Source organism: Acipenser ruthenus, chromosome 28 (assembly GCF_902713425.1).
Source record: "Acipenser ruthenus chromosome 28, fAciRut3.2 maternal haplotype, whole genome shotgun sequence".
Lineage (NCBI taxonomy): Eukaryota > Metazoa > Chordata > Actinopteri > Acipenseriformes > Acipenseridae > Acipenser > Acipenser ruthenus.
The window spans coordinates 5556170-5582299 of record NC_081216.1 but is presented as its reverse complement, the minus strand read 5'-3'; the positions used below and the strand labels follow the sequence as shown (position 1 = coordinate 5582299).

Below are 26130 nucleotides of genomic sequence, written 5' to 3'. Positions count from 1 at the left end.
ACGACAAACGATACGTTTTGTAATATAGGCATGCAGTAATGTTTGATTTGGTGTGTGGATGGGATGAGACTGTGAAAAAGATGAACTAAAGAATTTCTTTAATGAGGCCAGTATCAAAATCACCACTAGGGATGCACTTGGGGTGTGCAGCTGTAATCCCCTTCCACTTGAAACAGAGATTTTGTTTGAGGTTTTCCATTGCAAAAATCACTGTTTCGGGGGGGGGAGTAATTTACTGTTGCACGCACCTAGCTCTTATTTAAAGCTATGCTTCCATCTGCCACTGGATAGACTTGAAAGTGGTTTAAAATCAGACTGGTTCGTTTCCATCAGCAGCAGTCTGAGATCAAATCGATTTCAACTGGGACCCTGTCAGCCCCAGTTAGGATTGCAAGCTGGCAGAACTCAATCTCTGCAACTCACACTGATGGTGGAAGTTACTTAATGAGAACAAAGGACACATGAGGAAGTAATGTATTGCTGAACATGAAAGCTGTAAATATATTAAACTGTAAGGAAAATGTGGGAGGTAAGTGAATTAATTTATAAATAGCAATTATACAAAAAGATGATATATACAGGTGGTATTTTAATACAAAAACTTAACTGGTTTTATTATTATTTGTGTTAGTACCACTGTTAGTAGTATGTTTTTCAGTACTGCTAAATACCATTTCAAGGACACCTCCCCAATTTGATTCTTTTTTGGGGTCAGTGAGGTAATATTGCTTGTTGTCAGGATGGAGCATGATTTCAAGATGGATAATACTCTGTGAAATATATTCAAAATCCTGACTGTGTACCACTGACATACACACACGTTTTCATCTATTTTAGAGCTTTAGACTCAAAGAATATGGCACACTATTGCACTAATAAAAAATAAAAAAAATCATAGTACAAGCTCAGCTGTTCTGCTTGGTGAAAATATTGTAGTGACACTGCTGAAGTCTGGAGGATCACAGACATTGGTCTCATTTCTACTATTTAAAGGCAGAGCCCAGCAAAAGTGAATTTCATAAAATACCAGAATATAAAGTTAAAGTTTGTTGTATATGTTGCGGTAAAAGTTAGAATCTGGTAAATCTTAAGTTCCCTTTCAATTTGAAGATGACCACCAACCAATATTTTTGGGATATGCCTGCCACAGGTAGGTATTTACTGAGCATTTTATGTCAGAGCTGCCGATAGGCCCCTCAGGGGAGTGCCGTCCTCAGTCCCGCCTCACGAGGGAACAAACAGTCACTCCATGGAGCTCACTTCCTCTTTTGCCTCTCACGTCAGGTAGGTAAGGTAGGTATATTAACCTCTCCAGTTGCTGTGATTGAGTCTGTGTGAAAGAGCTCTCACTTGAGTTTTTCTGGAGTTCCCCTGCAATATTTATATTGCTGGAAGTTGGCTTGCCACTTCCCCGGAATCAGAAACTCGGCATCTGCGACTGAGTTATAAACACTGCACAACGGCGCTTTGTTTGAAATAATTTCTCTTTCAACAGCATGCATCGCTTGGCGATTGCAGTCTGCTTTTCTAACCCCGCAGCCCCGCTTGGCTAAAAAAAAAAAAGCAAAAAGTCTCCCTCTACAGCTTGCTGTTGTGTGTGTCTGTGTTTTTTTTTTCTTTACTGCTTTTGCAGTAAACACAAGTGGTACATTCTCTACTACCGGAGCTCTTCAGCCTGTGCTCCACCCCGGCGTACGCTACACACTGCCCCGGTTGTATGTGACTGCATGTGGTTCAAATCATTCCCCGTGCTGCACCTTGGTGTAGCACTGTGTTTTCTGTACTGCTCCCCTGTGCCTAACCGCAGCCACCAGAGCTTGTGTATCCACCCCAGCGTATGCTACGTGCTACCCCAGCTGAACCGCTCCGTGCCTTGGTGATTCAGCGCCCCAACACGCCCTTGGTGCAGGCGCCAACGGTGCAGGCGCCCTCGGTGCTCCGGTGCTCTGATGCCCACGGTGCTTTGGTGCCCTCGGTGCCTCAGAGCCTTGGTGCTTCTGTACTCGGCACGTCCCTGGTGCCCTTGGTGCACACACCCTCGGTGCTCGCTGCCCTTGGTGCTTCGGTGCGCTTGGTGCCTCTGAGCCTCAGTGCTTAGACGCTCCGTGCCTTGGTGCTTTGGCACCCCAGCACATCCCTGGTGCCCTTGGTGCATGTGCCCTAAGTGCTCGCTGCCCTCAGTGCCTTAGAGCCTCGGTGCTTAGACACCCCAGCACGTCGATACCATCTGCAAGCATGGCTAATTTCCACGCTTGCACGTCCTGCAAGGCGATGCTTCCTGTACAGGACAAGCACCTCCTCTGTGTCTGGTACCTGGGCATGCAGCACACTTCCTCTGCCCTTGGAGATGAAATGAATTTTCTGCTCTATTTGTGCAGCATTACAGCCTCGGGTGCTACGCAGGAGGCTTTATAAGTTTACGGGCGCTACGTCCCCTGCTAGCACGGCTGAGCTGTCTGTGGCGCAGGGAGCTCCTCCCTCCCCCCTCCTCAATCTGTCCCTGAGCCTCTCACATAGCATTCCCTATACTCAGGCTCAGGAGTGTCGGTCTCGCCCCCGCTCTCCAACTCGGGCCAAACACTCGAGACAGGCGCAAGACTTTACAGACTTCAAAAATCAAGTCCTGGAATATCTGACCAAGCAGCAGGCTTAAGCCCCGACCCCGGCCCCTGCCCCTGCCTGGAGCTGACTTTGTATTCACTGGTGGTCACCTCGAATGTCCCAGAGCCGGATGTCAGCATGGCTGACCAGGACCAAGATGTGATCTCGATCACGACCTCTTGGGAGGGTAGCTCCCTCCATCAGGAGGAAGAGAAAGGACAGGTCCAAGAGCTGACCTTTGAGACGGGCCCAAGCTCAGAGATAACCTCTGATGCTGGGGTTTCCCCAGCGCTGGTGGAGCGGGCCACCAGGTTCCTGCAGGTGCCTTGGAAGGCAGCGCCCGAACAGCGCTGATCTGTTTTTAATATCCAGCCTCCTATTCTCCACCCCCAGCCCTTCTCAGTGTTCCCGGACTTCCTCAAGAAAGTTCGGTGTCGAGTGTGCAAAAAAGGGCAGCCCCGCTGGCCTCCTTAGAAGGCGCGAGGCACTGGGCTTGGTGGATTTTCCACCGGTGGACTCGACCATCGCAACCCTGGTGCCAGTACCTTGAGTTGGGGGTTTACCCAAGGACCCTGCATGCCCTAACGGTCAATGCAGGGTAACGGAGACCCACCTGAAAAGGGCATATGCGGCGGAAGCACAAGTCACGCGCCTGGCCAACATGGCAGGCCTCTTGACTGCCTATAACAGAGGCAGAAGTATTAAAGGGACTAGGAGCTCTTAAAATAAACAAATCCCCTGAGATCCTCCCAATAGTACTCAAAGAAATGAAAGCAGTTATTTAAAAACCGCTAATCAGATCATGCAAAAGTCTCTTGACACAGGACTGACATACTGGAGAATTGCAAACGTAATATCGATCCACAAAAAGGGAGACAAAACCCAACCAGGTAACTACAGACCTATAAGTCTGACCTCTATGATATGTAAACTTATGTAAACTATAATAAGATCCAAAATAGAAATACCTATATGGTAACAGTATCCTGGGAGACAGTCAGCATGGTTTTAGACAAGGGAGATTGTGTCTAACTAACCTGCTTGACTTTTTTGAGGATGCATCATCGACAATGGATAACTGCAAAGCATATGACATGGTGTATCTAGATTTCCAGAAAGCTTTTGACAAAGTCCTGCATAAAAGATTAATTCTCAAACTGAACGCAGTAGGGATTCAAGGAAATGCATGCACATGGATTAGGGAGTGGTTAACATGTAGAAAACAGAAAGTACTGATGAGAGGAGAAACCTCAAAATGGAGCGAGGTAACCAGTGGAGTACCACAGGGATCAGTATTAGGTCCTCTGCTATTCCTAATCTACATTAATGACTTAGATTCTGGTATAGTAAGCAGCAAACTTGTTAAATTTGCAGACAACACTAAAATAGGAGGAGTGGCAAACACTGTTGCAGCAGCAAAGGTCATTCAAAATGATCTAGACAGCATTCAGAAGTGGGCAGACACATGGCAAATGACATTTAATAGAGAAAAGTGTAAAGTATTGCATGCAGGCAATAAAAATGTGCATTATAAATATCATATGGGAGATACTGAAATTGAAGAAGGAATCTATGAAAAATACCTAGGAGTTTATGTTGACTCAGAAATGTCTTCATCTAGACAATGTGGGGAAGCTATAAAAAAGGCCAACAAGATGCTCGGATATATTGTGAAAAATGTTGAATTTAAATCAAGGGAAGTAGTGTTAAAACTTTACAATGCATTAGTAAGACCTCTAGAATATTGTGTTCAGTTCTGGTCACCTCGTTACAAAAAGGATATTGCTGTTCTAGAAAGAGTGCAAAGAAGAGTGACCAGAATTATCCCGGGTTTAAAAGGCATGTCATATGCAGACAGGCTTAAATAATTGAATCTATTCAGTCTTGAACAAAGAAGACTATGTGGCGATCTGATTCAAGCATTAAAATTTCTAAAAGGTATTGACAATGTCGACCCAAGGGGTCACAAATGGAGATTAGATAAAGGGGCATTCAGAACAGAAAATAGGAGGCACTTTTTTACACAGAGAATTGTGAGGGTCTGGAACCAACTCCCCAGTAATGTTGTTGAAGCCGAACCCTGGGATCCTTCAAGAAGCTGCTTGATGAGATTCTGGGATCAATAAGCTACCTACTAACAACCAAACGAGCAAGATGGGCCGAATGGTCTCCTCTCTCTTGTAAATTTTCTTATAATCTTATGTTCTAATCAGGCCAGTGTTTTAATCTGGAATCTGGCATACTATTGACCACACATATTTTCAAGCACTTTATTACTTGTTGTTATATATCATTTTGTAACAATGCGTCAAAACAAAGCTTTGTAATAGAAAACATTCTTACCTCAGACAACCGTTTATCACCACCCTGAGAGCTCGAGCAGTAATATGTTTTAAAAATCTAGCACCTCTGCACGCGGCAGAAAGTTCTTAAGTGAATACTGCAGTATTGTCACAATCATTTTAATAACTAAGAAAATTAAATAACCATATCAAAAGTCTTACTGTATTGTGTGTAAGATACTTTTCACCTTACTGACTGACACGTTTTTTATGATTATTTTTTACTGACTAGTAAAATTGGATGTTTGCTGCGCTTGTGAGTATTAACAAAACCTATCAAGCCGTTTGGTATGCATTCTGGAAGCTGTAGTTCAAACTGGAAAGCGTGTCTACGTGATTGCTACCGTGCCACTATAATATACAGTATAAATGGACAGAGAGAGTATAGGTAGGGCTGAGAGTAATCTGTTACAGTAGTTCCATAAATCTTACCCTTTGGGCACTTTTATTATGTGTTGATGTCTCAAAAGTCCAGTTTTAAAGAAATGTGTTATGGTAAATGTGTCAGGATAGCGTCACAGCCCAAGCTGTTACTAACAGGAATGAGAGACTCAGAGACAAGAAGCTGTAGTTTAAGTGCTGTTGCGCACATTTAATAAACAACACAGAAAAAACACAAAGAAACACGGCATGAAGGCCAAAATAAAGGTTTACACAAAAGAATAAACATGTGTAGGCTGGGCATTCGCCTTCACTACAGATTTTGTCAAAAACACACAGTTTACACAGTTCATAAACACCCAAACTCCCTCTCCACAAGCAAAGGATTTCTCTCCTTTTATATGCACTCAATTACCGAATTGGAGAATGGCCACACGTGATTGTTAGCAGGGACAGATTTAACCCCATCCCTGCCAACCTTACATTCCCCCACACACTATTTACATTTGCACAGTAAACATGTATTTATATTTTAAAACATGATATGTAGTACTACACTTGGTTAAATAAACTTCTGTTGGACGTCAATGATTTCAGATAATGTTGTACTTGCTTGGTCGTGTCAACTAGAAGGTGAGATTTTTCCCACCCCTTCAATGGCTTCTTTCCTGTCAATAACCAATAAACTGACTCCCCTATTGACTGATCTGCTTTTACAGTAACATCCTTTGACCTAGAATATACTGCTGAGGTGAAATTACCTAGAAAATGCAAGAATAACAGATTTCCTTTGAAAAAGGCAGATAAAAACAAAACAGATAAACATGAATGCTGTAGTACAAGATGTGAAAATACTTCCTATAATGCGTTTTTTTCTTCAAAAATGCACACTTGAGAACTATATAGCTAAATTAAGTGCAAAATAAGTAAGAATTGTGGAATTATTTAGTTAGCTACAATTACTTTAAAGAGTAAGTAGCTTCAAATGTCATTTTAATTGTTTTGTCCACAGCTGGATTTTTTTAGATCATTTTAAATCACCAGAGAAGTTCCCAGAGAATTTCACATTTTTATTTGTAATTCAGGGATGCAATCCAGAGTGATTCTCCATAACAATACACCCTTTATGGATTGGAGCAATGTCTGCAAAGAGTCAGGTAGATCTGTGCTTGAATGGTTTTGTACTCAATTGGTTTCTATGGATTTGACCGGGGGGGCCCCCTCCGTCTTGTTGAGAGCCACCCTCGAGGAGGTGAGACCCAACACAGCCTAGGCTCTAAGGTGGGGCGGCGAGCTTCGCCTGCCCCCGGGAGGAGATGCAGTGGCAGAGGTAATGATGAGGAGAAATGGTGGGACAAACGAAAATGATAGGGTGCTTAACCAGCAAGCTGATTGAAGATTGTCAGGGGAGGAGCCCTTGATCCTGTCCCCTGAACCACATGAGTTATAATAAAATGGTGCAGCCAGAATAATCTCTTAATATAAACATTTACAAGTCTAAATCAGCTGGATTCAAACATTGGATATGCTAAAACAAATCCAGCTGTACCTATACCAGATTTAATAAAATTCCTAATACAGTTTTCAGCATTTCCATAACTTGTTTTTTCTGTTACGAGAAACATTAATGACATACTACAATTTTAGAATAGTTTTAATGGTTTCTTATTTGTACAGTATACAGTATGATCCCAATATGCGCCTATAGTTCTGCACATATATCTTTTTTTTAAATCAGCTTATTAATTTAAATACATTATCTTCATCTGTACTGTACAATAAAGAACATGCAAAACAGATTAATTTTTTTTTTAACTGAATGTCTTTTGTAATTGTATCATTAAAAGCGCTGATGACATTTAACTACTTTGGTGCTGTATGGAGGTCTGTAAACGGTCTAACTTAGAAAATAACCAATTTCCTCCTTGAAATGGTTGCAATAAGCAGAACTCTCCAACCCTTAGAAATACGAGCAGTTTAAAGTAGCTCAACACCAATAAAAACATCAAACTGAGTTTATCATCGGAAGCAGTCATGTTAGTTAATACCTGTGACAGTAATACATCATTCAAAGTTGGGGAAGAACCTTTATGGTCAAATTTGCTGCGTTTTACAAAAATATTGGAAAACGTTTGGCTTCATGCAGTATTAGCACAGCAGTTTGCACATAGGACGGCTTTGTCCTTACTGATGTCTAATGCTTAATGAATGTGGCACTCAGTGTTTTCTTTGGGAAATGGGAAATTAGACAACCAACTACCTGCTGCAACAACATCCTGTACTTAAGACATTTCAGCCATTGCTTCATTACATACAATTTCCTATTTTTAACAACAGTAAAGTGGTTAATCAAAAACTGACACAAATCATAAGTCTCAATTGCGCTCTGCAATTTCCTTATATACTGTACAAACCAGACAGGCTATAGAAGAAATTGCTGTAGCGTGCCATATTTAACTCATCATCCGTAACTATAAAACAGTCGGTAACACTTTAAAACAATGGTTGCAAAGTCATATGATTTTCAATAGAGTTTCATAAGATTATTAGGAGTAACATCTGAGTAACTTGAAGTCTTTCTCAATGTCTGCTAACAATGAAGACGTTATTCATAATGACACAATTCATAATGAGGAATAGCAGCTAATGCACTGGAATTCACAGGACTCTTTAGGCATTATCTTAAAGTGTAGTGCTCAATAGTGGTAAATTTAGGAATACTACAATTAAATGTGTATATTTAACATTAAAGACATTGAGAAAGATTTTTTGTCAAAAAAGTTGAAGTGGCAAAGAAACAATTTGTCAAAATGTTTGTTTTTGAATTTACAAATGTTATTTTAGTATTTCTAAATTGAACACTTTTTATTGTTTTATGGATGAAGGATTAAAGACGACTCAGCATATATAAAGAAACTGGGTCATTGAGAAATACATTTAGTCCAAATGTTAATGTCATTGATTTTACAATTCAATGAAATTATGTTTTTGTTGTTTTTTATTTAGTATTTAACACATTCAACCCACATGTATTGTACGTTACCACTTTTAGGTGCACTGTTTTACACTCATGTTCTGTTTGCTACTGTATATGTTGTTTTCCCCATGGTCTGTGTTCTCTATCAGAAATATTTTGCCATTATGTCACATGGGCATACTACCAGGTTAAAAACAACACCTTCAAGCTGTTTTATAGCCCAGGAAGCCTTTTTTTTTGGAATGACCAATGGAGCACATATTTTTTACATGGGTTTACAAGGTATTATAATCTAGGGCTAGCAATGGAAAATGAAACAAGCAATGTGATTGGTTGAGTTAAGTTCCAGCTGTTTGTATATTGGATGGATACAGACAGTTGGAGCCTTGTCACATATTCCAAATCACTGCGCTGCCTCACAGAATTTAAAAGTATCAGACGGTAGCCATCTTGCTTTTACAGTTACAGATGTACAGCTGTAACTATGAAATTGAGTGACCAATTACCAGCAAAAAATCCCAAAGTAGTAAGTAGACATGCCGATTTGGATGAAGAACAATTAAATGAACTGGAAGATTGCAAAACAGAAAAAAAGACCAAAATATAAATTAAAAAATCACTGTCTTTCAGGATTGGCTGAAACAAAAAAGAAATTTTCTCAACTGTAGAAAATGCACATCTTAAGAAAATCTTTATAAAACACTAAGGGATTTCTATGAAAATGTAAGAAATGCCCAGAGAAGAATATAACATTTCAAGCTACATTAGTCTCTGAGCTGGAATTAACCACTGTCTAAATGAAAACTCGGGAATCTGTCAATATACTCACTCACCCCGACTTTGTCACTTTTAAGCGGTTTGTAAATGCTACAGAAAAACACTTCTGCACATTATTCACCCCTCTCCAATACAGACCTTGAAAAATTACTGAAATCTGAGACATCGTTATTATTTTTTTTACTCCAGTTCTGCTGAAACAACATCATCTTGTACTCACAGAAACAAAATTGAAGTCAGTGTCGTCTCAACTCCGCCTCCTGGTGGATCTTTTCAATGGCAATGTTCAATTCAACACATAAAAAAAAAATATTTACCTACTTTTGCATGTTTCAATTAAATCAATTTACTCAGCTTAACTTAGTGTGTAGTTCAAAGTTATAAATGGGACTACTTTTGTGGTCCTTTTATTGGCATAAGGTTATTTAATAAAAAATAATAATAATATGTTGCCCTAAAAATTAATTCTGCTTTTTTTTTTTAATCCACTCTTTGACCTGGATTATATGCAATAAGGCCCTTCAGGGTGTCTGTATATGTCGAATAAACTCTATTTGACGTATACGGACACCCTGTCGGGCCTTATTGCATACACAACCTTCTTAAATTTGTGACACACTACACAAACAGTTTCAATGGGCAAGAGAAAAGAAAACAGTTTCCAACCAGTTTATTATTTCAAAATGCTACATCTCTTTTTTGCAATACAAATTGTAGATTGTAAAAAAATAAAATGTAACTATTAAAAAACTATTTTGTATTATCATTCTTTCATAATACAGTATAATCTAATGTCATGTAAACGAAAATGTATGTGAGATAAAAATTGCTGTCACAAATTATTTGGAATGCTCTTTTTTGTTTATAAAAAGACACCAGTTTTCATAGCACTAGCACCAGGTGATGTAATGTCATCATTACATTGTTATTAATTATTAGTTTGTTTATTAGACATGTCAAAATTCACCTATTTTTCATAATGAAGTAGCACTGTCTTTAATTGTTTATCAATGTTGATAAAAACATTGAGAATGTATTTGTGTGTATTTCATTATAACACATCTCTGGAGGTCATATTATGTTAAAACAACCACCTTTATGGAATGGCTTAATAAAGCACAAAATGGCCATCCATATAACGCATATGACATAACATACTGCACCTGGACACAAGCACACATTGCTACAGCCCATTTTGGTTTATTGAAGCACATGGGCATTCCTGACATATTCTGTAATATATAAAAGCTGCATTACCCTGTTGCAAGTCAGCTGGACAGAGGAATCATGAAGAGAATGTAGAACAAATTGTTATGAATCTGTCCTGATGCCCATGGTGACCCTACACCCTACTGACAGAGTGATAATTCAATTTTTTGTCCATCCAAGAACTGTAGCAATGTCCATTAAGAATTATTTCTAATGCTATTAAAGCATTCATCATGTCAGCTTGTAGGCAAAATTTATATGTATATTGGTCTCTTTTAAATCCATAGTATCTGAATTCTTGCTTAGGATAAGCTCTTATTTACACATTTCAATTCACTATATTGTACATTTCCTATTATTCATAGGAAGCAAGCCCCCTTAACATGCAAGTACAAGCATTTTTATTTTACTAAGAACACCAATGTTAAACTCCCTAGGTGGTTGTCCTTGTGGTAGTTTATTTTCACATCTGCTAAACTCTTTGATAATAGTAGAAATTTGGCTAGCCATATCATTGATATCCCTGTTTGGGTGCCAGTAGTATTTACACTGGATATGTGCACAATTGTATTTTACAGTCAATATTTCCAGTTGCATATCCAAATCAAGGTTTGGGTCCCTGGAAAGAAGCATGGTTTGGTCCTTGCAGCTGTGGATCACCCACATTGTTTTCTGATAACTGGACAGTTTTTATTTGGAGCTTCTACTCTGGTTATTCTACTCGGAGCTGGGAGAAGCAGCAGAGTCCACCTCATCTGTCTCCTGCTCGTGGGGGGAAACCGGCTGTCCGCCTTTGACTCTCTTCCACTTCATCCGTCTGTTCTGAAACCACACCTTCACCTGCAGGAAACACAGAGAGAGGGAGGCATGAAACTGTGCTGTCCTACCAACCTGGCATGAATTGAATGACTCTTTAAATACAGAATAATTACAAGAAAATAATTCCATAGAGGGACATTATAAACCACATGAGCAAAGGTGGAATTGTTCTCTTGTATTTCCCTTTTGATATAATGAACTAGCAAATCTTATAAATCACATAACTTTATTCTCTGTTAAATTACAAGGATGAACTGAAAATAACATTGGTTGACAAATGGGATAGCTGTTCTAACCTATATCATTAGAAAACAAAACTATGGTAACAAGAAAAGATTTAAATCTAAAATGTTTTCTCCCAAGTATACAATGATAAATGTACAGGGTAATATCGTACAGTTGAAATTTGTTGTGCTTTTACCTTTTATCTGTGGTTTATTGTGATTTCACTTGTCTTTCTTATGCATTACTACACTTTGATGTGCTTTAACTACAGTATACAGCAGTAATCCTTAATAAGAACAATCACATCCACATCTAAAGTATTACAGTTCCAAATAAGAGGATGCAAATGTTGGTTGTTTGCCTGGAGAGGATGCGAATGTTGGTTGTTTGCCTGGAGTGTGAGTCAGGGTTGATGTCACCACCTGGGATGTGTGTCCTGGCTCATCCAGGCTGGATCAGCCCGAGTGGGGGGAACGGTTTGGAGCCCATCCCTGGGCTCTCTATGGACTCTGGACAGCAACACAGGAATACAAAACAACTGTTCCCACACTATTTTAAGCCCACCATCAGCTAGTGGACTGCCAAAATTTGGAGGTCGTAATGGAAAAACAAAAAAAAAAAACTTTGTTGCTTAATTTCACTTTAGGGTTTTGCACAAGCCCAGGATATCACTTTTTAGTCTGGCTTACATCTGTATAGAAATCCTGGGAAATTCATCTTGCCCTACCTACTGTACGTGCCGCTATAAAACGAGAACAGATGGAAGATGGAATATTACAGTTTTAAAAAGCAGCTTAGTAGGGGTATGAAATGCAACAGTTATCTGTTCCTGTTGTTTAGAAACACTTTATCGTTTTCTGTTTCAGTCATCATATCCTGTTCGCTAAAATGCAGAACTTTAAAGCACCCGTGTGGTCTCTATAGAGCTCTCAAACATGTCTAATTATTGGCTAGGGTAACTGTACCTCAGGTTTTATTGCTCATTCCTTAAGCCCTGGAGTTAGTCTGGCTGCACATCACTGGACTCTCTCCAAGGCCAACAAGGACAAAGGGGCTGCTCTATTGTAAACTGTTTTAGGAGTAGTGGTAGAATGACTTTAAGCTGAATAGCTGAGGTAAAAATAGTCAAATAGGTCAACTAGTTGAACCCTTTTATAAAAAAAAAGTTAATAAATCATGTATTTGATAATGTCTGGGTCTCTATTTGTGAACATACTGTTTCATAACACTTTACTGTTTGTGTACTATATTTTAAAAACTGCTTGGAACTATTTATTAATGTTCTAAAATGAAATTCATATGTTAATGGATTGCACTTCCATCCACCTGAAACTGCACTTTTCACAATTACTTCACAATCACATAACATACCAGTTTCTGAGGTCGACTATGACCAGAATTACTACTCAACTATTTGAAAATGTATGGGAACTGATGCTTAAAAAAAGGGAAAGAAAATGGGTTGCATGGCTACGAAATATATTACCATAGGGAGATTTAAGAATCTGAAATAATGACCTTGTGCTACTATTATGGGCTATTGTCTTGATGTTAAACACACACTTATTTAAAACACATTTATACGGACTGCTCCAACCTGTCTCTCTGTAAGGTCGAGATTGACTGCAATCTCATATCTCCTCAGTCTGGTCAGGTAGTTATGATGGGTGAATTCTGCCTCTAGCTCTCGAAGCTGCTCCTTAGTGAAAGCTGTCCTCTCCTTCCTGGCTTTGCTGTTTGACTCAGATTTGTAACTGGAGTCTTGATTTTCTGAAAGAAAAAACATGAGAAGAGTAACACGTAAGTACACTTTATTTACAGGATTCTGCCGAGTCAACGCCCATGTTTGAACTATCGACCCACCTCAACTTGTTTTTAGCTGAATGTGAATTTTTCACCGTTTCTAATAACCATGCGCAATAAGTAAGTAAATAAATATCCATGTACAAATAATGTCTGAGATTTCAAAACTCGCGATTCAAGTGAGTAGAACAAACTGTGCAGTACAGTAGTTTCTCTATGCATTAATTTAGTGAATTGTAAGCACTTTTCGTTTTGGATCTGTGCAGAGTCCGATTGATTACACTTTCCTGTTAAGCTACAATCCATATATATATATATATATATATATATATATATATATATATATATATATATATATATATATATATATATATATATATGTATGTATCTATATCTATATCTATATCTATCTATCTATCTATCTAATATATATATATATATATATATATATATATATATATATATATATATATATATATATATATATATATATATGGTTATTTTGTGCTTTATGAACATTTAAAATGACATTACAGTGGACTTACGCAGCACCCTTTTTTTCAGGCAAATCCTTTACTTTGTATTTCACCATTTAACACTAGAACCGCCGCCGGCAGTCATTATGATGGTTACATTTTAAACATCAATATTAAAATGAAAGACAAACGACCGGATACAACTCAAATGTTTTATTCAATAAACAAGTCAAAAGAAACTAGTGTGTAAACAGGTATATGTACATACAAAACTGTAAAAACGAAAGTTGTTTTTAATTTAAAATGAAAGTAACATGTTTTCTCTTGCGTGTGTGTCACACGGTGCAGCGCAGAAGAGTCCAGGTTGAGGTGCTGCAGCCTGCTGCTGCTGCAGTGCTTTAGTTCTGATCAAAATGTTTCTGCCGAAGCGCAGTAACTGCATTTCTTGATTCTTTAACATAACTGTGTGCTGTGCCTTTAGAATTTTAAACATGCCTAATTCCAAACATAATCTATCTAGCTAATGTTAAATACATTACAGTAATATTGCTTGTTATTTCGCCCGTCTTGAGTCAACGCCCCTCCCCCACTTTTGCCTCAAAGTCAACTCTACTCCCCCAGGGCGTTGACTCGGCAGAATCCGGTAAATATAAATATTACAACGTGTTGTACATTTACAGTGTAATAGATTTTATTAATTAGCTCTATTTTAATCAAAGGCAACAGTTGCAGTGGATATTATGATATCATGTATGAAACGCGAGAATCATAATGAAAACACGTAGTAACCCAACGAATGACAGCAGATAGAGCAGGGGTCGGCAACTTGTCCCTACACAGACACGCATGTCCATAACAAGAGTTATCAGTCAGTGTCTGTGGCAAGCGCGCTTTACTTGTTTGCACGGATAACTAATTATTATGTAATGTGAAGTTTCTGCGACTTTTAAGCATCTTGGAACCTGATTGGTTAACTGGAGTCTCGCGGGCACTCCTTGTAGTCGAGTTGATTGGAGCAAGCAAATTAATAAATTTACTGAATATTTCACAGTCAGAAGTGCAAACATGGAAAGCAAATTTAAGCCTGCATGTGAAAATGAGTACTTTGTATTTCTGAGAGGGAAAAGAACGATAGAATATATGTTGTGGACAAATAATTAAGCAGCTAAAATCAACAGCACAAGAGCATAATGAAAAATTGTGTAAAAAGTAGGGCTGCTGTTAGGGGCTCCCGAGTGGCGCATCCAGTAAAAGCACTCGCAGAGTGCAGGATGCGCTCTATAGCCTGGACGTCGCGAGTTCGAGTCCAGACTATTCCACAGCCGACCGTGGACGGGAGCTTCCAGGGGGCGGCGCTCAATTGGCAGAGCGTCGCCCGGGGGGAGGGAGGGTTAGGTCGACCAGGGTGTCTTCGGCTCACCGCGCACCAGCGACCCCTGTAGTCTGGCCGGGCGCCTGCGGGCTTGCCTGTAAGATGCCCAGAGCTGCATTGTCCTCCGACGCTGTTGCTCTGAGGCGGCTGCACGGTGAGTTCATAGTGTGTAAAGAAGCGGGCGGCTGACAGCACACGCTTCGGAGGACAGCATAATAAAATAAAATAAATAATAATAAAATAATTGGGCATTTCAAATTGGGGAGAAAATAATAATAATAATAATAATAATAATAATAATAATAATAATAATAATAATAATAACTAATTAAAAAAAAAAAAGCAGGGCTGCTCCGATTAATAGATTAATCACACTTTTTAATCAACATTGTAGTCAATTTGGTTGTGACTCAATTTTCAAGAACTTTCTCAGAAAAAATGGAAGTATACACCAAATTTACCTGAACTGATGAAGGCACCAATTCTTCAATAAAGGTAATTATGTGAAATTACTTTGTCTGATTTCTGACAACAACAGCATGTTAAGCAATCACTTGTCAGTATTTCGGGTACCTAACAACATGTCTCAGGTTCAAGGAGGAAGCCAAGTACACAGCTATGTAAATAGCCGATGTTCTATGAAAATGTGTTACATTTACTAAAATAATAATAATAATAATAATAATGCTTTTAAAAAGACCAAATTCCCATTGGGCTTTTTTTTTTCTTTTTCTTTTTAGATTCTATAGATTTTTTAGTGTTACTATGCAGGACAGCTGCTATAATATCGTTATCTTTATTAAAATGTGAAAGGATTAATCTACCGATTAATCAACTAATGCCCATAAATTAACAGATCAAAAATGTTCATCGATTGACAGCCCTAGTAAAAAGAAATCAAAAACTGAAAGCATTCTGCTGAGATGTGAGAAAGAGATGTTTGTGAATTGAGCAAAAGAAGGCAGATCAGGGCAAGTTAAACTGATGTTGAGTTTTCTCAGCAGGGACCAAGTCGATTTTAAAAACAATTTTTGGACTTGTATTCTTCTTACACAGCTGTCCATAAGTACCTTAGAAACTGTCCAGAAGTACCTAGGAGTAAGTCAGAAACCTTTACTGCAAGGCAAAGTTGATGACCCAGTGTTTGTTGAGCCAAGCCAGTTGAAAATCCCCAATGAAAATTTGAATGGATTCTTTGAAGAATGTGAATCAGAGCACCATCTCTATGAATCTAAAATCTTGGAAATAAAGGCCACATTTGTCAGGTATGCCGAAAGATTACACAGCTCGTTTCAGTAAAGATTTCCAGAGAAAGAACTGGTTAAACAAATGTTTTTGTTTTTTTTTCTGGATCCCCTAAATCCCAAACCTGCCATGAATGAGCTGTCCAAAACTGGGCAAAGGTTTTCCAAGCATATCTGTGTTCCTGAACTGCAATCATAATATGCAGTGTTCTGTGAAGATGCTGCAGTGAATACGTTATTTAAGTCTGACAGGTGCAGCAATGACATTGCAAAGTTTTGGTGCCATGTCTTTAAAAACAGAGAGGAATACAAGGAGTTAGTCAGGCTTGCCATTTTCCTGTTAACGCTAAGTCCAGACATTTGTAGTTGTGAACAGGGCTTCAGTCACATGAACGGGATCAAAACCTTTACCCGTAATCGACTGGGACCATGCCACATTGATGCCTGCTTGAGGATTGCTACACTGTAGCAGAATTTCCAGAACAATCTTAGAAGGGAGTGTAGGGAGCCAATCACAAGACACAGACACAAGTAAGTTACTGGTTTTTTTTTATTTATTGAATTTTAAAGTTCAGGTTTTTATGAATGTATTTATTCCTTGAGAAAATGTGCAAATTGTGAATTTATGTAAAATCGCTTGATGAATACATCTAACGCACACACACACGTAAATAAGGTATAAACCACGATGGGCCATGTAGTTCCCATGAAATATACACATGCCTGGGTGGTGATTAGGTCCACAGCGAAGCCAAGGGACTTTAACCACCCAGAAGTGCGTATATTTCATGGGAACCGCACAGCCCGAAGTGGTTTATACCTCTTATAAAATGGCTATTTCAAAGTTATTAAATTATTAAAAACACTTTATAAATAAAAATAAAGCAATACACTTTTATTATGTGTACATCCACAGTGTTATATAGTCTGAAAGGGTAAAACATTTCATTTGTATTCAATAATTTGTTTTAAATTTTACTTGTTAAAAATAATCTGCACATTTCCGTTTGTTGTGAATTTCTGCATTGAAAGCGTCATCTCATAGGTAAAGGGTGGTGTACACACTGATGAAGAGGTTGGTCTGGGCACAGTTTCAAAAGAAACCAAGGAAGGACGTGGCGCTGCTGCAATTGAGGCTTAGAATGTCCATATTTTTTTTCTTCTTTTAAGCCAGTCTTTAAATACATTAACAAGCCCATGCTGTAGTATTTTTTCATCTTTGTTTTCTTCTATTTTATTTAGCTGTGCCTCATTTAATGTTATGTTATGTGTCTACTGTTGATAGTTTCTGTAGCACTTAATTTTTTCTCTTTTTTTCAGGTGGAGTACTATCTTCACAGTTGGTGATATACCAGTTTCATCCCCAAATATATTAAAGAAAATATCACTACTTTTTTTTCATGGTATCGACCCCTGAGTACAAGCAGTATCAACCAGAACAGTGCACAAGATGGATTATTACCAAGTCCTGAATGGTGTGAAAAACCACTTCAAATGTATACAAAAAAACTAGAGCCAGTCAACTATAAATAAAGATATGAGTAATCATATCAGTTGTCTTTGGCTTTAATAAGAAGACCTCCATCCTACCTGCATGTAACCTCTCTGCCTTTTAGAAAGTATCTGGATGAACTCTAATGCCCGACTAAGAGTTTTAATTCACCAATCCACAGACTTCACCTTGGGAAGAAGTGTTCTTTCTCACAGAATCTGTACAGCACAGAAGGGCTCAATTAGCTTGGAATGCACCGTAACACAGTTCCACTCATCCCCCCCAAGAAAGACAAGAGTTCCGCCATTTGAAAAACTGAAGATGTATAACCCTTAACCTAGTTGTCTAACTTTTTTTTTTTTTTTTACTTTTGTGAAATTAGGTTGGCAAATAAGTTATCTAAATTTAAGAATTGCGGTATTAAGATCTTAGATAATTAAAATATAATTCATTGTTATGTACCTGATTGGGGGACACTGCACCTTGAAGGGATTAAGATCACGGTTGCCAGTGCTACTTAAAGCTAGAGGAATTGAGCTTGCCTGTGCAGGTAGTCGCTTACAATTTTGCTTCCTCACTTTTTGCACATATTTTGGACTTTTTTTCTGCTCCTGATTGCTTATATCAAAAGTAAAAAACATAACAAATGTTTGTGGTCAATGCATACATAAAAACTGGAGGTTCCCAGTCTCAGTGCATGGCACAAGACTAGAGTGTTCCACGTCTGCGCAGTTATCAGCCTCGGCCAAGCACCCAGTTATACAGTGAATGCCCAAAGTGGCGAGACTACGTACACCGCGAGGCATTGGAGAAAAACCACACATTTGATGTCAGACCCTATAAAATCTGCTTGCGGTTTGCGTCTCATGTTGAACACTTTGTATTTCTCAGAAAACCACATGTATGCTGCTCCATAATTTTGTAACTATCCAAGCACATTTGGTAGACTCGTCGCAATTCTGACATACGCTATGCGTGTTAGCCGTCTACCAAACTGCCCCAATAAATGTCCCAGCTAACTCCTATTAAATTTTAAGCAGCGGCCACTGTACTCAGCAGGGGTCTAAACAAACACCATTTGGTCCAAGTTGGAGAGAGGTGGTAAAGTCATTAATCTTAATTAACACTTAACAATCCTCCTTAAGGACCCATAGTAAACAAGTAATTGCTTGTAAAAACCTTGTTGCTGTTGTTTTAGTCAACAGTAATTGTTGAAAATGTTGGATACCAACCACTGTTTGGTCTAACTTTACTAGGCTTTTGCTCCAGTCCAATGTTAGTCACTTTTTTCAAAAAAAAAATACACAACAGTTAATGTGTTAACACTATAAATACATGTGAGGGGTTTTCCAACTTTTTTTTTTTTAAAACTGCTGTAATAAAAAACAACATAATACCCAATGTAATGGTTTTACCAAAAACTCACTACTGCATGCTAACAAAGTATCAGCATCCTGAAGAGATCGCTCTTCAAATACTAATGATTTCAATAAGCAAAAATGTGTTTTCAAAGAAGGACGAATGGTGGGGAGGGTTGTTCATTGCCCATTAACCTTAACCACCCACCTTGTTCATAAAATATTTTGGAATCCCTGAATAGATAACTTTTAAAAATACATTTTAGCAAGACATATCTTGCAAATTCAGCAGTGATATCCCAAATGTAATCTCTTATTACAAATACAGAATGATAATTAAGCTCTGGTGTAACACACAAAAGCAATATCAAAATGTACACTCTTAAAAAAAAAAAAAATGATTTCCTTTGGTTCCAAGTAGTGTTTTTGTAACAGTGATAATAGTTTACTGGAAAACTTTTTGCCATATTCAAAATGGGTTTTTACCATAGGCTTTCTAAATATTATTTATCTACATCTTTAAAAAAGAATGAATGTGATGCATTTCAAGTTAAATATAAATTCAGTGCTTTGTGGCCGGAGTTAGTTTTAAGCCAAGCCGAGGTACCATTAAAAGCATCTGCTCCTGTTAACATTCATAACTTAAGTTAGAGTTTGAATGTAGCTTGTAGCTCAGCTGTACTGTTTTTGTTTGTTTGTTTTTTTTTACTTTATATAAGCCAACAGTTTTAATTTGACATCTAAAATACAAGTACCATGTTGACCACTTATAGTTGTCTGTCCAGAACCAAACATAATCAACAACAATCCAATAATTCAAATCAGTTTCAGTGGTTAAAGTTTGTGGTTAAAGGGACCAGGGGGCAATATTGGAAAATGGCAATTCATGAAAAATGTAAATAAACAAAAACATTTACCATATCACCAGAAACCTATACAGGACCCATTGTTATTCCGAATAATATATGGGTGAAATTATATTACCACACATATGTCTCGAGTTGGTTTTGAGCCGTTGTCACAGAAAAAAAGTAGATATCGCCTATCGCGCACACGTGAATTTCAGAATTTAAAGGGAAGGTTAGTTGGAAATTCAATGAAGATTACAGGATCGAAAGGCCCTTAGTTTTATATATATATATATATATATATATATATATATATATATATATATATATATATATAGGCTCAAAGAGCTATAGAAAGATAACACATTTTAACCTAAATATAATTACTGATAATTAAATTGCATGTTAAATGCATCTCACACATACAACATAATGCATTTAATACTTGTACAACGTAAAATTATAATATACAGTTCCCGGCATTTTGAAATGTAACTCCACATTACCACCCTTTGTAAACAGGGTAGTAAGGTAACGTTGACTACCATGATTCAATTATAATAATAGATAATAACAAAACTACAGTATTATATTAATTAATTTAATGGTATGTCATATTAAAAACTGTTTTTATTAAAATGATGTGATTTATGTATGTAGAGTAGATAAGCGAAATATTTGTCACGTAAAATGTAGTTTTTATAAAGAGTCTGACAACTTATTTTAAGAAGCTTAAAACAGTTTGCTATATTTTATAATTTTATGGTAACAAATTGTCCTGCGTGAAATTAAGAAATATGCGCATGCGCAATGTAGGCGATATTTACTTTTTTTCACAGTCTGACATAATGCACAAGTGTTTGTAAATTGCGAAGGGCTGCCATGGAAAATGCTGCTTTCATTATGTCTGCGCAGGTAACAGTCAGCACTGCTAAAAATGCTTTGGAGAGAACTTGGTTAAAAGTCATCCAGGTCTTTTTCAGGTATCGGGTGAAATTCTCACCTTTCTCCCATTGAACACAAATGTGACTTTGTGAGGTTTATGTCAGTAAATTTTTCTTATTGTATTTTCATTTTCTTGCTCTTTTAAAAACATCTGTTTAAATTCTTCTGTTACTGGTGTGAACCTGTTTTTTTTCAATTTGTCCATACCTTTGTTTTAAATGTAGCCTATTATTGTCTGCTTTACAGTGCTTCTTGTAGTTAGTGATGAATACGATGGCTGTTGGCATTAAGAGGCACAGGCACTGCACAGTGAAGAAGGTGATGACATAGAAAGGAGTCTAATATGAAAAAAAATATTAGTCACGTTCATAAGTATTAAAGTAACTAATATCAGGATTTATTTTTTCCAGTTTAGGGGTCTGTTGCCATGGTAACATAACTTTTCTTTTGAAAAACAACTTGTTTATAACAACAGCTTGTTTACAGCACTGCTTTTTCCATCCAGCTGAAAAAGGACTTGTAGTCCGAAACGTCCTGATATATATATATATATATATATATATATATATATATATATATATATATATATATATATATATATATATAATATGTTATCAATTACTCACATTTTTTGTGTACCTGTGTCCCTTTAACCTTTTATATATATATATATATATATATAAAATGATGAAGAATAATTGACATATTTTTGAATGCATGTGATTTTTTCCCATTGTTTCCTGACAGAATGTTATTTAAAAATAAATCCCAGCAGAATTAATATAGCATATTCTTTTTGTATTCACTCTATTTTTTCTGAAAGTAAATCATTCATAGTAGCCATCACGCTAATGAATGGTGTATAACAATTAAAACAGAGAGTTGTTTAGTCAATCAGACAGGAGACCCAACTAAGCAGACACAAGTATATATATTTTTTTACTTTTCTGTTTTGGTTTTCAATAACTTTGTAAAGAGAACACAAGATATGACAATCGCTTACCATCACAAACTGCAGGTTTAGAGTAACACGCTATATTGTACTCTTGAGTTTATTTAGGTATTTATTCATAATGAGCAAACAGGTAGTAAGAATTATCAACTCAAAATCCTTCAAGGCAATTGACCATGACCATGTTCTGTTAATTTAGAGATGTATTACTGCTGGGTATGCAGCCTTAAATAATACACATAATCTTCTGACAGGGTTTTACTGCACAGGCATATTAAATACTATTTCAATATTTTAAATAACTAAATATAACACAATGAAATTGTAATGGAGAGTATAGAGATTAGTGGCGGTCTTAGACATCAGTACGGAACAGTTTGTCAAATGGTCAGCAAAATTTTTGGTGAGTTACGTAAAGATAACGTGTGCTGTTCTCAGCATAACCATTTAACCTGTTGTATTGTTTATTTTGTATCTATATGGAGGTCTCGCTAATCACATAAATGGGCCTTACGTAACTGAACTGAAATGGACCAAAATGGGGTGTTGTCAAATTACCAAAATGGACTGAAAATAAATGCAATAATTACAAATGTTTGTGATGCATTTCACATCTTTTCAGCTAACATCTTTTGTGTTTTACTATGATTTCATTTAAATTCCGTCTGTGTCTATGCATCCAGTGTAAGGCTAAATAGTTTCCCCAGACAGTTGTTATAAATGTGTTCATGTTTTGTGCATTAACACAATTCCACACAATTGTATTGGTAACACCATCTGGGTTATTCAATAATGCAACAGGTTTTATTTTGGGTGAATGGCAATAAACAGTGATTCTATTAAGCAGTTTCGCTGTATTAAAATATTTGTCAGCACAATTTTCCCATGTTGAAAATGTCGGAGATGCATATTTCATGGCAGTGTAAATGAATTCAGTACATATACTGTATCAAATACAGTTAAAATGGATATTTAATTTATACCTGAAATTGCTATTTTACAAGGTTGTAAGATATTTGCAAGTGCTTTCCAAATATGTCAATGTTTTTTTAATGGACAAATCCTTTACCTAACTGAATTACATGGTTATTTGATTGTTCTATTCTAGTGACAGTTTGGTATGGGAGAGAGAAGCACAGACTCAACCAACCTACCGAATGGACAGAACAATTTAAAGGCTGATTTTACCAAAAAGATAAGTATCTGGCTAGTGTATGAGAGTACCACTTTTATTCAGCACTACAACTAAAATGTTTTAACACAATACACCTGCCTCTGTTATTGGTAAACTTCAAAAGGATTTTTTCACTCTGTTTAATATTGTAATCTTTTTTTTTTGGTTAGAATATTGTACTTGTACATATAGTATAGTAGGCAAGATAGTCTGAGATCATAAAAAAAGTTAACATTTGATATAGCTACACAAGTTTCTTTTTTTTTTTCCGGGGGGGAGGGGGGGTAGTACTTTTGCTCTTATGGGCCAAAGCATATTCACATTACTGACACATTTCTAGCTACGTTTTTCTAAGTTACCTACATTCTGATGTACAAATACAATCAACACATGCAGTCAATAATGATACAGTGCATGCAGTATTACTATCATTAAAAATCAATCAAATTATTTTTTCAAATAGTGCCTTTCATGGCAAGACATCTCAAAGTGCTGCACAATCAAATCAAATAAAAAAAGCCTATGGAACAAGACCAAACAATACAAATAAAATGAAACACAAAATAAAAACATAACATGTAATCACACTCCAAAGGCTTGAGAGAACAAATAGGCCATGACTTAAACTTTGCCAGGGAATCGGCATTTCTGAATGTACCAGTACTTCGGTACACAAGTAAGCTGATTTTTATTTTCAAGAAATTGGTGGTATAATGTTTAATCCAATGTTTAAAAGATGAAAAGTCCTGCAAACACTTAAACGTAACCAGCTTAATTTTACCAAGGCAGTAATGGGTGATTCCATCGTTTGGGTCATATCTAAAACCTGTGCAAATTAGAGTAGATTGAGCAACACATGTGACACACAGGTTTCTCAATCCTAGAAATGATGAGATCAGCCCTTCTTGTTACTCTGCTATGAATTTCCTGGTACTAATTATAGTATTTTCTGGAAACTTTGTTGAGTGTTGGATTCTGGACACGACGTGCTTAATCTGTTATCCTTTAGCACTGCGGCTCAGCTACCACCACCCTCCACCAACCCAACCCAACCCAACCCCCCCTCCAATTGTACATACTCATGCAGAATCTCAGTTTAATTAGCGTATTAAAGTATCTGATCAATGTAGTTGGTGCACATTATATCATTCTTATCATTAGTTTGTATGTTTTGCTTAAAAGAAGAAAAAAAAGTTGCACCGAATAGTAAAACTAATAAAAGCATAGAATAATGAAGACCATTGTTACAGCATGGTATGCAAAATTACTGTGTAGATTTACCACTGTGAACTTCAATAGGCAAGTCGTATGGATACTTATTATTGGAAACATGCACAGTATCACTTTTAAGGGATATTGAGAGTGTCAATATTGTATAGGTTGATCTATGTTAAACCACAGTAAAACTAAGGACTAACATTTTGACTGCTTCCTTCGTATTTTAATAGGATAACTTTTAGAACAAATATGCTGTAATGGGGGGGGAGGGGGGGGGGGGGGGGGGAATTAGATGTCTGCTGTTTTTTTTGTATCATTTAAAAAAGAGAGAGAAAATTTTCCATAAATGTAACTGTCTGCTGTAAACACCCTCTTAAAACAAATCTCAGTAATGCAGCTGTTCATTAATAAAGTGTAATGAAATAAAAAGCCAAAGTCAACAAATATACCTTACTGTCATTGACAGAACAACTACATGTGTACATGGTTTACACTCTTTAGGTTTGAAATAAAGGGATTCTTTTCAGCACTGCACTCAGGCTGCAGCATAGCTGCTTTTCACATCTTCTCATTTGATGTGCAACTCACCTGAAAGCTCTCTTTTCCGCTTGGCCGATTTCTTCTCCGTTTCCGTCGTGACTATCCTGTGCACACCATAGTCTCCGTCCAAGCCCCCTGCTGATGTTACCACTGCTCCATTCGTGCTGACCGAGTCCACCTCTGCACTGATCGGGGGCAAGCAAGAGGCCACTCTGGTCCGGGCTTCTGTGGGAGAGAACTGCCAGTCGGAGCGCTGGAACCCCGAGTGCTGGTCCACATATAGCCTGTCCTCTCTGGGGTAGCTGTGAGGGGCAGACACCAAGCAGGAAGTTGAGAAGTCAGTGTAGGCCAAAAATTCGGGTTTCTGGTGGAACGAGAAGGGAGCTTGTTGGTAAGGCTGGATTCCGTGCTGGGGTACCCCGGAATGGGGGTTCCGCACACACCCCCACAGCGGGCTGCCAGGGTGCGAACTCCTCATACAGCTACTTGCGGGTTGATCCATGGGAAAAATGAGGGAACCCCTTTGTCGGTCCGCAACAACTTTAAGACAGAAGACTAAAAGTCAAATACAGAATTTTTGAGCAACAAATAAAAAATCCTTGTGCTTTTCCTTTTTTAAATGTTGTATCATAGAGTAAAGAACTGCTATTAATCATTTAGACTGCCTTTTTAGTTAGCAAACTCCTGAGTCTTGCATCAACTACCCCTACTACTGTTAGTATCATTTACCCTATTAGCTGCTTTGTAAAGCTCTGCCAGCTAGCTTCCTCTGTCCTCTCCTTGTAGTTTTAGAGTTCTGAGGCATTCCTGTCATAAGAGCCCCCCCTCTTTTAAACTCTTAGGTGGGAAAGAATGGCAAGTTTATGGAGTGTAACACGAGAGAGAAAGGGAGGAGCCGGCCCAGCCACATGACCCTCCAACCAACACTGCCTCATCAACTATTAATCATCTGGAAATTTTATATGCACATCTAATGGGATTTGCAGGCACAGACTTTTAAAGGAACATTGTCTGTAAAATAAAAAAGAACACCCACATGGGAAAGGGTGCATTTTTTTGTTTTAATGTTGTTTAACTTCCCTCAAACAATGTCTGGTGAAATGCACCATCACACACTTTAATGTGTGTGTGTGTGCGTGTTTTATTTCCATGGTCTGGCACATTGCCTACACAGTACCTATTTCAGTTGTGTGCTACAGCTATCTTATCCAAAAAAGGACTTCCTATTAAAATGGAAGACTGTTTTGAATGCACAGTTCATCTGTTATCTGCAGTGGCACCAAAATGATTTATAGACAGTTGCCATAAATGCCAGTAAAAATGTCCTTCTCCTTTTTCTCCCAGTGTATTTTTTTGCAGACCTCAGGCACTTTTATC

At 37.6% G+C, this 26130-nt stretch overlaps 1 protein-coding gene across 1 annotated transcript; it reads right to left on the bottom strand.

Annotated features, from left to right (window-relative positions):
- Positions 1 to 5516: 5516 nt before the first annotated feature.
- meox1 (mesenchyme homeobox 1) lies at positions 5517 to 25572 on the bottom strand. The gene is made up of 3 exons (XM_034057412.3): positions 24802 to 25572; positions 12929 to 13101; positions 5517 to 11127 (listed from the first exon to the last, which is right to left on the bottom strand). The coding sequence occupies exons 1-3, from the start codon at positions 25253 to 25255 to the stop codon at positions 11005 to 11007; spliced, it is 750 nt and encodes a 249-aa protein (XP_033913303.1). The 5' UTR covers positions 25256 to 25572; the 3' UTR covers positions 5517 to 11004.
- Positions 25573 to 26130: the final 558 nt, after the last annotated feature.

Coding starts and splice junctions, on each gene's coding strand:
- meox1 (XM_034057412.3), bottom strand. CDS start 25,255: ATGGATCAACCCGCAAGTAGCTGTATGAGGAGTTCGCACCCTGGCAGC. Junction 13,102..24,801: donor GCGGAAAAGAGAGCTTTCAG/GTGAGTTGCACA, acceptor TTTTTCTTTCAG/AAAATCAAGACTCCAGTTAC. Junction 11,128..12,928: donor TCGACCTTACAGAGAGACAG/GTTGGAGCAGTC, acceptor TGTTTCCTGCAG/GTGAAGGTGTGGTTTCAGAA.